General features: G+C 43.2%; 1 protein-coding gene and 1 pseudogene across 1 annotated transcript in view; one reads left to right on the top strand and one right to left on the bottom strand.

Moving 5' to 3' along the window:
- The window catches only part of TOP6BL (TOP6B like initiator of meiotic double strand breaks), a 108,707-nt gene that overhangs the window by 11,124 nt on the left and 83,214 nt on the right, over positions 1-14,369 (top strand). Inside the window, exon 3 of the mRNA XM_015113604.3 lies at positions 4,920-4,973. Within this exon, the coding sequence (XP_014969090.3) occupies positions 4,920-4,973 (54 nt within the window). The remainder of the gene's footprint in view (positions 1-4,919; positions 4,974-14,369) is intronic.
- On the bottom strand, positions 7,423-8,334 carry LOC713288 (complement component 1 Q subcomponent-binding protein, mitochondrial pseudogene; annotated as a pseudogene).

The following is a 14,369-nucleotide window of genomic DNA, read 5'->3' as shown; positions in this document are numbered from 1 at the left end:
GCGCATCACAAGGTCAGGAGATCGAGACCATCCTGGCTAACATGGTGAAACCCCGTCTCTACTAAAAATGCAAAAAATTAGCCAGGCGCGGTGGTGGGTGCCTGTGGTCTCAGCTACTCGGGAGGCTGAGGCAGGAGAATGGCATGGGCCCGGGAGGCGGAGCTGGCAGTGAGCTGAGATCCTGCCACTGCACTCCAGCCTGGGTGACAGAGCGAGACTCCGTCTCAAAAAAAAAAAAAAAAAAGATTGATTTAAATTCATTTTTCAACTGACTCTTCTTAATTTATCTTCTACCTCACCCATACATTCAGAGGTTCCGATACTGCCATGCCTCAGTCTTTCCCTAAATACTTTCCTACGGCCGGGCGCAGTGGCTCACGCCTGTAATCCCAGCACTTTGGAAGGCCGAGGCTGGCGGATCACAAGGTCAGCAGATCGAGACCATGGTGAAACCCCGTCTCTACTAAAAATAGAAAAAATTAGCCGGGCGCAGTGGCGGGCGTCTGTAGTCCCAGCTACTCGGGAGGCTGAGGCCGGAGAATGGCGTGAACCCGGGAGGCGGAGCTTGCAGTGAGCCGAGATTGCGCCACTGCACTCCAGCCTGGGCGACAGAGCGAGACTCCGTCTCAAAAAAAAAAAAAAAAAAAACTTTCCTACTAGTCGTTCTGCTTTGTAGTTTCTAATTTTGTTTTGTTGTTGTTTTTTTTTTTTTTTTGAGATAGAGTCTCACTCTGTCACCCAGGCTGGGGATGCAGTGGTGTGATATCAGCTCACTTCAACCTCTGCTTCCCAGGTTCAAGAGATTCTCCTGCCTCAGCCTCCTAAGTAGCTGGGACTATAGGCGTGTGCCACCATGCCTGGCTAATTTTTGTATTTTTTTTTTTTTTTGAGACGGAGTCTCGCTCTGTCGCCCAGGCTGGAGTGCAGTGGCCGGATCTCGGCTCACTGCGAGCTCCGCCTCCGGGGTTTACGCCATTCTCCTGCCTCAGCATCCCAAGTAGCTGGGACTACAGGCGCCCGCCACCTCGCCCAGCTAGTTTTTTTGTATTTTTTTAGTAGAGACGGGGTTTCACCGGGTTAGCCAGGATGGTCTTGATCTCCTGACTTCGTGATCCGCCCATCTCGGCCTCCCAAAGTGCTGGGATTACTGGCTTCAGCCACCGCGCCCAGCTAATTTTTGTATTTTTAGTAGAGACGGTTTCACTATGTCGGCCAGGCTGGTGTCGAACTCCTAACCTCAGGTGATCCACCTGCCTCGGTCTCCCAAAGTGCTGGGATTACAGGCATGAGCCACTGCACTTGGCCTGTAGTGTCTAGATTTTTATTACAATCATGTTTGTCTCTTGTTTTCTATCCTTGTGGGTTTATGCCTTTAACAGTCTCTTATCTTTTCTATTATTTTATTGAGGTTTCAGGAGGGAATGAAAATAAATTGTGTGTGTGTTCAATCAGCCACCTGCCTGGAACTGTGCAGTGGTATCTTTTAAGTTTGGTTTGAAATCTCTGATCTCTAGGGCTGCTCTAACAAAGTACCACAAACTGGATAGCTTGAAACAAAATACATTTTCTCACAGTTCTGGAGGCTAGAAGTCCAAAATCAAGGTCTTAGTAGGGTTGGTTCCTTCTGGAGACTCAGAAATCTGTTCCATGCCTCTCTCCTAGCTTCTGGTGATTGCTGACAATCCTTGGTATTTCTTAGATTGTAGATGTATCACTCCCTGCCTTCACATGACATTCTCCTCTGTATTTCTCCCTTTCTTCACATGGCCTTCTTATAAGGACACCAGTCATTGGATTCAGGACCACCCTAATCCGGTATGACCTTGTCTTAACTTGATTGCATATATTTCCAAATAAAGTCATAGACATTGGGGCTACTACTTAAAACTATCTTTTGGGAGACATAGTTCAACCCACAACAAACTAGCAAATTTGATATCTGAGATGATTCATCTATCAGAAGCTGAGAGATGACTAGTTTTTTTCCATCAGTAATTATTGAAGGCTTTAACAAATATGATTTTCATGTTTCCCAAAATGTATGCCACAGAATATTTATATGAGTTATAAGAAAGGAGTTACGTCGTCATTTAAATTTGGGAAATGTTAGTTAAAATGAACTTTTAAACTGTAGGTCTATTCAGGACCTTTCATATGCCAGTGTGGACTGTGAAACATACTATTTGGGAAATGCTACATACAGTTAACCCCCTTCCCTTTTTTTTTTTCCTCAAGACAGAGCCTCGCTGTGTTACCCAGTCTGGAGTGCAGTGGCACGGTCTCGGCTCACTGCAACCTCCACCTCCCAGGTTCAAGTGATTCTCGTGCTTCTGCCCCCGACCCTGGCCCCCACCGGCCCCACTAGCTGGGATTACAGGTGCCCACCACCACGCCCAGCTAATTATGGGTGAGGAGTGCTTCCACCTGCTCCACATCCTATCCAGCCCTCAATTTTCAGTTATACTTCCAATGCTTTTATATAAAAGCGATAAAATTCTATCCTCCAGGTACAAAGATGACAGTAGAGACTTATCTATAAAATACATATTTTAAAGCAAGCATTCCCCCAAATCCCCTCTATAGAACAGAAGATTATCTTTTTAAAACAATGTAAACAAAATTTTTTTCTGAAATGGGGCCTTGCTCTGTGTTGCCCAGGTTGGAGTGCAGTGGTGCCATCACAGCTCACTACAACCTCTGTTTCCCCGGCTGAGCTGATCCTCCCACCTCAGCCTCCTGAATCAGCTGGACTACAGGTGTGTGCCACCACGACCAGCTAATTTTTTAATTTTTTTTGTAGAGATGGGGTTTTGTGATATTACCCAGGCTGGTCTTGAATTCCTGAGCTCAAAAGATCTACCCACCTCAGCCTCCCAAAGTGCTGGGATTACAGGTGTGAACCACCATGCCTGGCCAAAAGATGGTCTTTATAAAGGGGAGGGTGGGGGATGGGGGTGGGTGCAGGCACGGTGGCTCACGCCTATAATCCCAGCACTTTGGGAGGCCGAGACAGGTGGATTGCTTGAGGTCAGGAGTTCGAGACCAGCCTGGCCAACATAGTGAAACTTTATCTCTACTAAAAATGTAAAAATTAGTCGGGCGTGGTGGCGCACCTCTATAATCCCAGCTACTCAGGCGGCTGAGGCAGGAGAACCGCATGAACCTGGGAGGCAGAGGTTGCAGTGAGCCGAGACTGTACCACTTCACTCCAGCCTGGGCGACAGAGAGACTCTCTCAATTGAAAACAAAAAACAAACAAACACAAAAGACTATCTTTTGTTAAATGTTCTATGCTGCTTGGACTTAGGCCTTTGGAAGTGTGTATCATTTATCCAGAATCACTTAAAATCTAGAAATCTAGAGCATTACTATCCAATAAAACTTTTCGTGATGATGGAAATGTTCTCTATCTCCTGTTTAGCAGATTAGCCGTTAGCTGTATGTGGCTATGGAGCACTTGAAATGTGGCATATGTGACTGAGGAACTAAAATTTTTTTTTTTTGAGACAGAGTTTTGCTCTGGTTGCCCAGGCTGGAGTGCAATGGCGCGATCTCGGCTCACTGCAACCTCTGCCTCCTGGGTTCAAGCGATTCTCCTGCCTCAGTCCCGAAGTAGCCGGGATTACAGGTGTCCACCACCATGCCCAGCTAATTTTTGTTGTTTTTAGTAGAGATGGGATTTCACCATGTTGGCCAGGCTGGTCTTGAACTCCTGACTTCAGGTGATCCACCCACCTTGGCCTCCCAAAGTGCTGGGATTACAGGTGTGAGCCACCATAACCGGCTGGAACTAAATTTCTAATTTAATTTAGCTAAATGTAAATAGCCACATGTAGTTTCTGGCTACTGAACTGGACAGCAGTTTACAGAATGATGTTGCCTCTCACTCTAGTTCCATGATTCTCAACCTTTTTTCCCTGCTTGAAAGACGCACATTTTCTGAGGGATAGATATATTTCTATTGGTTCCTATGGCAATGATTCTGAGATTCTGAACTGTGACGTCATGTTTCTCTGGGGAAGGGCATATTCAGTTTGAAAATAAAAAGCCTCTAGGTAGTTCTGATCTTTTTGTCCCCTCTTGGTGCCTGCTTCCTTATACACTGTCTACCCTGAAGAATTATTGCTCTAAAATTTCTAATATTTATAGTTAGAACTCTAGGTAAGAGAATTCTTACCTGATAGCCTGGTATTTTCTATTTAAGGGTAAAATTTGTTAAAAGAAGAGCCGAGGCCAGGCGCGGTGGCTCACGCCTGTAATCTCAGCACTTTGGGAGGCCGAGGCGGGCGGATCACAAGGTCAGGAGATCGAGACCACGGTGAAACCCCGTCTCTACTAAAAATACAAAAAATTAGCCGGGCGCGGTTGTGGGCGCCTGTAGTCCCAGCTACTCGGGAGGCTGAGGCAGGAGAATGGCGTGAACCCGGGAGGCGGAGCTTGCAGTGAGCCGAGATCGCGCCACTGCACTCCAGCCTGGGCGACAGAGCGAGACTCCGTCTCAAAAAAATAAAAATAAAAAAAAAAAATAAAAGAAGAGCCGAAGTTTTAATTGAATCTTATATTAGGATATGAGTTATTGACCTGATATATTCTGATTACTAGCTGCAATTTGCAGTCTTCACATAATCTTTTTCTGTCAAGTAGAGTATCATCCAAAGAGGCAGTCCTGGTGTTGATTGTGGGTGGATGTTGAATATAGGTGAAAAGACTTGCTATTTGGTTATCTCTAAGAAGGTATTTTTCTCCAAAACAGTCATTGTACCATTATAGTATTTCTTTGATGTTTCCATTTTTACCAAACTCATTAGTAGTGGTCACTTTTCAAATGTTCTGTGTCTATAAGCAGTTTTTTAGACTCCCATTTGATTCTTTCAGTAGAATACATTTACTTATTTGTGATATTTCTTTGTTTCTTACAGTTGCTTCTGCAGGAAGCCTTTTTGGTGGCATGGTCCTCAAGAAGTTCCTAAAAGGTAAAGAATCACCTAACTTCCGTGAGACTGACTGTCTTCCCAACAATTAATTTGATATTTTCTGAAACAAATTTATATTGAAAGAAAGAGTTGACAGATTTATAAATAAAAATACAGGACACCCACTTAAATTTGAATTTCAGATAAATAATAATTTTTTAACATAATTATGTCTCATGCAGTACTTTATCCTACATTTTATCTGGCTTCTCTACTAAAAGATGATCTATTAATATAAAACTGTATAGAATTGACAGGATACCTAGATCACTGTAGCTTTTCTGTATTCTCTCTCTACGGCTTCAGAGAAAATTTTCCCAGATGTAAAATAAAAATTTTAGTAGATATTTGTTTCTATCTACTTCAAAGAAAGAACGTGTGGAGAATGCTTTTACTATAAATGATTGGCTAGCAGTAATAATGTTTTCCACATTATATGCCAAAGTTGGTATGGTTTAGGAATTTTTGCTGACCTTAGTTTTAAGAATTTATTTATTTATTTATTTATTGATATGGAGTCTCACTCTGTCACCCACGCTGTAGTGCAGTGGTGTGATCTTGGCTCACTGCAACCTCTGCCTCCTGGGTTCAAGCAATTCTCCTGCCTCAGCCTCCTGAGTAGCTGGGACTACAGGTTCACGCCACCATGCCTGGCTAATTTTTTGTATTTTAGTAGAGACAGGGTATCACTGTGTTGCCCAGGCTGGTCTCGAACTCCTGAGCTCAGGCAATCCACCTGCCTCAGCCTCCCAAAATGCTGGAATACAGGTGTGAGCCACCGCAGAATTTCTTTGTGTTATTTTTTTGACTTAAGAATACTCTACAAGCCAAAGGCCATAACATTTATTTTAAGGAGGCCAAAATGATCTTAAAACTCTAATGCTTTCATTTTTATTTCTTATGGTTGTTTGCTTCATAAGTATTATCCATTGGCCTATTTTTTCCTAATGAATTGTTAATTTATAAGTTTTACAAAATAACTTTTTAAAAGAAACTTTCCCAGACTAAATCTGGAATATTAGTAGATTTTTAAAAGTTTGCATCTGTGCTTGCTTTAAGAAAATATACTGTGGCCAGGCCCAGTGGCTCATGCCTGTAATCCCAGCACTTTGGGAGGCCAAGGCAGGCGAATCACCTAGGTCAGGAGTTCAAGACTGGTCAACGTGGTGAAACCTCATCTCTACTAAAAATACAAAAATTAGCCAGGCATGGTGGTACACACCTATCTATAGTCCTACCTACTTGATGGGGCTGAGGCAGGTGAATCACTTGAACCCAGGAGGTGGAGGCTGCAGTGAGTCAAGATCATGCCATTGCACTCCAGGGTGACAGAGTAAGAGTCTGTCTCAAAAAAAAAAAAGATACTGTGTATTAAAATGGCGACAACTGGCCAGGCACAGTGGCTCATGCCTATAATCCCAGCACTTTAGGAGGCCAAGGCAGGCGGATTGCTTGATCCAGTAGAACTTTTTGGAGTTCAAGACCAGCCTAGCACCATCACGAGACCCCCTTTCTATAAAAAAACAAAACAAACAAACAAACAAACAAAACATTAGCCAGGCATGGTGGTGCACAGCTGTAGTCCTGTAGTCCCAGCTACTTAGGAGACTGAGGTGGGAAGATCGCTTGAGCCTGGGAGGTCAAGGCTGTAGTAAGCCGTGATCACACACCACTGCACCCCAGCCTGGGCGACAGCAAGACTTGGTCACAAACAAAAAAATGGGAACATCCAAAAAGCTACGTTGGAAAAGTATAATGTTATAAAATAAATGTTTATGAAATGTATTACCATTTTTTAATGACAAGTTTTCTTCGTGCTTTGTAAAATGCAAATCATTTAAAAATTTAAATTTATACCCAAATTTATAGCAACTCAATTATTAAAGCACCTTTCTTTCTTTCTTTCTCTTTTTTTTTTGGAGGACATAAACCCATTTTATTGTCTATCATGTTATACAAAAATCTAGAAACAATCGATTTGTATAGAAAAAAATGATAGGCCAGGTGCAGCGGCTCATGCCTGTAATCCCAGCACTTTGGGAGGCTGAGGCGGGCGGATCACGAGGTCAGGAGATCGAGACCATCCTGGCTAACATGGTAAAACCCCGTCTCTACTAAAATAAAAAATTAGCCGGGCGTGGTGGCGGGCGCCTGTAGTCCCAGCTACTTGGGAGGCTAAGGCAGGAGAATGGCGTAAACCTGGGAGATGGAGCTTGTAGTGAGCCGAGATAGCGCCACTGCACTCCAGCCTGAGCGACAGAGCAAGAGATTCCATCTCAAAAATAAAGAAAGAAAAAAAAAAAGATAGTAAATGAGTGTGCAAAACATAGAATTTAAATTTGGTATTTTTTCTCCATGATATTAGGATGATAATCATTTCAAAGCACATGTCTAGCTTCATAGTTGGATTTGTTCACTGGAAAGCCATAAAACTATGTCTTTCAGTGTCTGTCTGCTCTACTGGCTCTTGACAAAACTTTTGAGGTCTTCAAGAAAAGTAATGTACACCTGGTGCTCCGGGGCTGTGCTGAGCTCCACCAACTCATCTGCAAAAGTGTTGTCCACCCCTCGGTCCACAAGGAAATCCATCAGGTGGTTATATAAGGCCCAGTCTAGGGAATCTGTTTTGAGTGTATAATTAGTATCCTTACATTCAAACTCGCTAGTGGACTGAAGGCTAACTTCCCTGATAGAGAAGATGTCGCTCAGCCTCCTCTTGTCCAACCTCATTCTCTAGATAATGACAGTCCAGCACAAGGGCCTTCTTGCCATCATTCTTTATAACTTCAACCACGAAATGGGGAGTTGATGTCAATTCAGGTTCTTCAACCTTCTGCCCTTGCGAGGGTTCCTTCCTCATAATCAAATGTTGGTGGGATGCTGCTGTTAATGTTGAAAGTGACAGTGATTTTTTTCCCACTGGCAACTTTCCGCACTAATTTAGCATCTGTCCCATTCAGTTCCGGCTCCCAAACTCCAGACATCTTAGGAAGGGTTTTATGCTTCTGTATTTTCCTTTCCTCCTTAATTTAATTACTCAGGAAATCAGTAAAAGCTTTGTCTCCTTCGCACGCCGCACCCCCAGCCGCAGGCTCAGGGCCCGCGAGGCCGCAGGAGGCAAGCTGAGCAGCCCGAAGTGCCGGGCGCACAGCCGGGCGCGGGCTGCAGGAGCTGCCGGAAAGGCGCGGCGGGCGCCGGCGGCGTGGAGGCCAGCGGCGCAGAAGCCCAGCACATGGGGCACGCAGTGCGGCAGTGGCAGCATAGTGGAAAGGACTGCGAACACGTGCGGATGCAAAGGACAACCCAGGGCTAGGCGCCCAAAGTACCCTTTTTTTTTTTTTTCTTTCTTTTTTTTTTTTTTTTTTTTGAGACGGAGTCTCGCTCTGTCGCCCAGGCTAGAGTGCAGTGGCCGGATCTCAGCTCACTGCAAGCTGCGCCTCCCGGGTTCACGCCATTCTCCTGCCTCAACCTCCCGAGTAGCTGGGACTACAGGCGCCCGCCACCACGCCCGGCTCATTTTTTGTGTTTTTAGTAGAGACGGGGTTTCACCGTGTTAGCCAGGATGGTCTCAATCTCCTGACTTCGTGATCCGCCCGTCTCGGCCTCCCAAAGTGCTGGGATTACAGGCTTGAGCCACCGCGCCCGGCCTTTTTTTTTTTTTTTTTTTTTTTTTTTTTTCAGACGGAGTCTCGCTTCGTCGCCCAGGCTGGAGAGCAGTGGCAAGATCTTGGCTCTCTGCAATCTTCCGCCTACTGGGTTAAAGCGATTCTCCTGTCTTAACCTCCTGAGTAGCTGGGATTATAGGTGCGCACCACGACATCCAGCTAATTTTTGCGTTTTTAGTAGAGACAGGGTTTCACCATGTTGGTCAGGCTGGCCTCGAACTCCTGATCTCATGATCCGCCCGCCTCGGCCTCCGAAAGTGCTGGGATTACAGGCGTGAGCCACCGCGCCCGGCCAGTACCTTTCTTTATCTTGGTCCTATCAAAGAAAACAAACTATTTTTACAACTCAGTTACAAGATGAATACTCTAAAGACAGAAATACATAGGAAACAATTCTACCTTTTGAAACTTCTTTTCTGAAGTAATTTTTAATTGAAGGATGGAGACAGGCCAGGTGAAGTGTCTCACACCTATAATGCCAGTGCTTTGGGAGGACAAGATGGAAGGATCGCTTGAGCCCAGTAGTTAAAGACTAGCCTGGGCAATATATTGAGACCCCCATCTCTACAAAAAATAAAAAAATTAGCCATGCATGGTGGTGCATACCTGTAGTCCCAGCAACTCAGGTGGCTGAGGCAGAATTGCTTGTACCCAGGCATTTGAGGCTGCAGTGAGCTATGATCACGCCACTGTGCTCCAGCCTGGGTGACAAAGTAAGACTGTTTCTAAAATAAAAAATAATGAGGACTTAAAAATGCTTGCTTGCTAAATGAAGTGATCAGAGGTATTCCCCTTTTCCTTTGTAAATTGTCTTGGCCCTCTGAATCTACCTTCCGACTGTCTGTATCCTTAGATATTTAACAGACTTCTGCTTTTGCTCTGTGACCCTAATTTTGTTTAGGTTCTACTTGGTGTGAGTACATTAATTTTTGTTTTGAACGCATTTAAAAACTAATTGTGGAAGAAAAGTAAACCCCAAAAAATGAGATTTTAAACATTATTATTTTGTAGAGATGAGGTCTCACTATGTTGCCCAGGCTGGTCCTGAACTCCTGGGCTCAAGCAGTCCTCCCACCTCGGCCTCCCAAAATGCTGGGATTACAGGCATGAGCCACTGCACCTGTCCTGTTATTATTTTTGAGACAGAGCCTTGCTCTGTCACCCAGACTGGGGTGCAGTGGTGTGATCATGGCTCACTACAGCCCCAAGCTTCTGGGCTTGAGCCATCCTCCAGCCTCAGCCTCTTGAGTAGCTAGGGTCACATGTACACACCTCCATGCCCAGTTACTTTTTAAATTTTTTCTAAAGATGGGATCTCACTTTGTTGCCCTGGCTGGTCTCAAACTCCTGGCTGGTCTCAAGCTCTCATGCAATAGCCTCCCAAAACACTGGGATTACAAGTGTGAGCCACCATGCCCAGCTAAGATTTTTATTTTAGGTCCAGAACATTCTGTGAGTATTTGGTAAGAATGTTCTTCCTTTAGTATTAATCACAATGATGATTTATTGAGCATTTACTATGCATTAGGCCTTGTGCTCGACTTAAAGGCGGTTATAGTAGTGAACAAGATAGATTTGGTTTCTGCCTTTATGCCCCTAGTGAAGATATCTTACTCTATTCTATTGCCTCCTTAAGCCTATGCCTAGAAAAATGGGAACATCAGCTATTGTCCTGAAGAGTTTGCTCGGATTCTGAGACTTCTGGGAGATCTGAATCCAAGTTCAAGAATCATGGGCTGACTGCCTTCAAAACATCTAGATTATTTATAAGTTTTTCCTTACTCTTCATTTTTGAATTATTGTCTTTGGGTTGATGCAGAGAAGGGAAAGACCATTCCTAGTGGCCCTGCTCCAGTTAATATCTGTGAAATTGCTTTGAAAGATGTGAAAATCAGCCAGGCGTGGTGGCTCATGCCTGTAATCCCAGTGCTTTGGGGAGACCAAGGCGGGAGGATCACGAGGTCAGGAGTTTAAGACCAGCCTGGTCAGGCCGGGCGCCGTGGCTCAAGCCTGTAATCCCAGCACTTTGGGAGGCCGAGACGGGCGGATCACGAGGTCAGGAGATCGAGACCATCCTGGCTAACACCGTGAAACCCCGTCTCTACTAAAAAAAAATAAAAAAAACTAGCCAGGCGAGGTGGCAGGCGCCTGTAGTCCCAGCTACTCGGGAGGCTGAGGCAGGAGAATGGCGTAAACCTGGGAGGCGGAGCTTGCAGTGAGCTGAGATCCCGCCACTGCACTCCAGCCCGGGTGACAGAGCGAGACTCCGTCTCAAAAAAAAAAAAAAAAAAAAAAAGACCAGCCTGGTCAACATAGTGAAACCCCGTCTCTACTAAAAATACAAAAAAAAATTAGCTGGGGGTGGTGGTGGACACCTGTAATCCCAGTTACTTGGGAGGCTGAGGCAGGAGAATCACTTGAACCCGGGAGGTGAAGGTTATAGTGAGCTGAGATCATGCCACTGCACTCCAGCTCCGGTTACAGTGCCAGACTCCGTCTCAAAAAAAAAAAAAAAAAAAAAAAAAAAAAAGAAGTGAAAATCTGGCCAGGCACGGTGGCTCTGACTAAAATCCCAGCACTGTGGGAGGCTGAGGTAGGCAGATTGCTTGAGCCTTGGGCAACATGGTGAAACCCCATCTCTGCAAAAAATACGAAAATCAGCCAGGCGTGTGAAAATCAGCTGAGCATGCCTGCAGTCGCAGCTACTGAAGGCTGTGGCAGGAGATCCGTTTGAGCCCAGGGGGTCAAGTCTGCAGTGAGCTGTGATTGCGCCACTGCACTACAGCCTTGGTGACAGAGTGAGATCTTGTCTCAAAAGAAAAAAAAAAAAACTATATAAATAAAAGGGAGTATATTATTAGCACTAGGGAGGAGATAGGAGCATTCCCTGCAAAATAAACCCACACTTAATATGCTTGTACAAGGAGTGGTCAGATCATATATAAGGCTATTCGTTTGACTAGTATTTGTGAAAGTGCTTTGAGAAAAGTGAAAAGCCATGTAACTACGAGGGAATAGTTTTATTATCATTGTTACTCTTAGGGAATGGGTATTGAGTTGAGTATCATTTATGGAATAACCACATATTCATTATGCCAGTACTACAAACTCTAGACAATTTTTGTCATGGTGACTTAGTTTTAATTGAACTGTTATTTTAAAAACTCAAAGCAATTTCATTTAATCCTTATTGTGATAAATTGTGAGTAGCTAACTCTTTGTACAAAGACGAAGTACTGCACATCAAGTACACAATTAAAACTGAATCATTTGCTCATGGTCAATCATGTTTAGTAGCCAACTGCAGCCTAAGTCTTCTCTCCAGCTGTTAGGGCTCTTAATATTAACCTCCACTCAATAATGCTAGTTACTCTTTTTGTTTGTTTGTTTGTTTTTGAGATGAAGTTTCACTCTTGTCACCCAGGCTGGACTGCAGTGGCGTGATCTTGGCTCACTGCAACCTCTGCCTCCTAGGTTCAAGAAACTCTCATGCCTCAGCCTCCCAAGTAGCTGGGATTACAAGTGCCTGCTACCATAGCCAGCTAATTTTTATATTTTTAGTAGAGTTGAGGTTTCACCATGTTGGCCAGGCTTGTCTCGAACTCTTAACCTCAGGTGATCTGCCCGCCTCGGCCTCCCAAAGTGCTGGGATTACAGGCATGAGCCACCATGCCTGACCTAGTTATTCTTACTAATTAGTAACAAAAATTACTTAGTGAACCTCACAAAGGAAATTGGTGAAGACTAAGGAATCTCTTAGCTCCCTGGTTTATACACTATTAATTATGCCTTTTTTACTATTATTATTTAGAGATTCTGACACTATTAAACTAATAGCAAACTGCTTTAAATTGCTCCATTTTCTGATCTTTCACTGTTTAATTAGCTTCATCAGGGAGTCTCTGGCAGCTGGATTCATTACTCATCAGTTTTCTAGATGCTAAAAAATCATATATTTATACAAAATTAATATGTCTCTGAATTCAGTTTATGTTGTTGTCTTCATTATTTGGCTGATTTCTCTCAGTGTCTAAAACAAGTGGTCTGACCCCTCTTCAGGGGAGCTGAACTGTTGAAGAACTATCAGCTTCAGTTTCCTTTACTCTTTAGTCTGTTCTACCAGGGTTGTATCCAGGTACTTTTTTCTCTGGATCTGGAATACTTTAGATCAATTCCTGTACAAAATAGGCTCATATTTCCGGGTATTTTATTTATGCTGGATTAACAAACAATGACCATCGTAATCTCCCTACTCAACTACTTCTCTACTGGTTTATTTTCTCTTTTTTCCCCTTTCTTCTCTAGTCCTTAACTACTTATACTTTTATTCAGTAAACTTTTATTGAAACATCTACCTTGCCACAAAGAAGTCACAGGAAGTAGAGGCAGCTTTGCAAATAAAATGCAGTGTGATTAGTACTGTAATGGAGGTGTAAGTTCAAAGAGCTTCTCTCATAACCCAGAGGATATTCCCCAAAGTTCAGTCACTAAGGTGCCTTTCTTCCCTTCATTATTCTGCATCATTATTCTACATTCAATTCAGACAGCTTTTCTACTTTTAAGACTTTAACTAACATTAACTATGCTGATGAGACTTATTTTTGCCCCTCTTGATCACTGACACATCTCCTAAACTCCAAAGGAATAGCTTTGAATGTCAATTAGACTATTCCATTTGAGAGTTCCTTTGAAATATCGTGTGTAACATGTCTAAAATAGGGTTCATTTTCTTGAAATGAACTTACTGTATAATGTCTGCATTCCTTTCAGTGATATTGACATACTCATAATCCTCCAGGGTTAAAAATCTTGGTTTTTACGGTGGGGGAGGGGTTTCTCCTTTTTTGTTTCCTCATTATGTAATTGATTTTTTGTTAATTCTGCCTTTATAATATATAATTCTTATTAATTTAAACATAGCTTACGTTCTTCCTTTAATGATTTCTTATTTATTATTATATTAGGTCTGAGTACCTCAGGCCAGATTTAAGGCCTTCTTTCAAGAGGATAGGCCCCTCTACTTTGAAGAATAATGCCCATTAAGATATATAACTTCTTAATGTGTTTAAAAAATTGTCACTGTGTCATATTAAATGTGTGCTACTAGTCTGCATTGAATACTTATCCACTTAAGTATAATTCCATTTATATATTCATTTATGTGTATACTTATCCATTTATATAGAACTATTTCTATCATAAATGTCTGTTAGTGAAACATGATTGTTTCAGTGTGTCCTACTTGCTCAGGTCTGCTTCCTATCATGTCCTTATTCAAGTGAGGAAAGGAAACTGGATGGAGTAATATGAAAAAAATCCATGTTTATCGATCTCTATTTTGCTGCTGTTTCCTCTTTCTTCTATTCATATTATTTTTATTTTTATCTTTTTAAAATAGCTCCTTATTTCCATGTTTATTGACATAACTTAGCTCTTTATACAGTATTGCCAGTTATTTTAAAAAGATGTGCAAGTGTTTTTCCCAAATACAATTTACAGCCTTCTTTTTTCTTCATAAGACTAGATAAGAATACCTGTCCTTGGCTGGGCACGGTGGCTCACACCTGTAATCTCAGCACTTTGGGAGGCTGAGGCGGGTGGATCTCGAGGTCAGGAGATCGAGACCATCCCGGCTAACACGGTGAAACCCTGTCTCTACTAAAAATACAGAAAAATTAGCCGGGCGTGGTGGCGGGTGCCTGTGGTCCCAGCTACTCAGGAGGCTGAGGCA

Source organism: Macaca mulatta, chromosome 14 (assembly GCF_049350105.2).
Source record: "Macaca mulatta isolate MMU2019108-1 chromosome 14, T2T-MMU8v2.0, whole genome shotgun sequence".
Classification (NCBI taxonomy): Eukaryota; Metazoa; Chordata; class Mammalia; order Primates; family Cercopithecidae; genus Macaca; species Macaca mulatta.
This window is presented reverse-complemented; position numbering and strand designations above follow the sequence as displayed.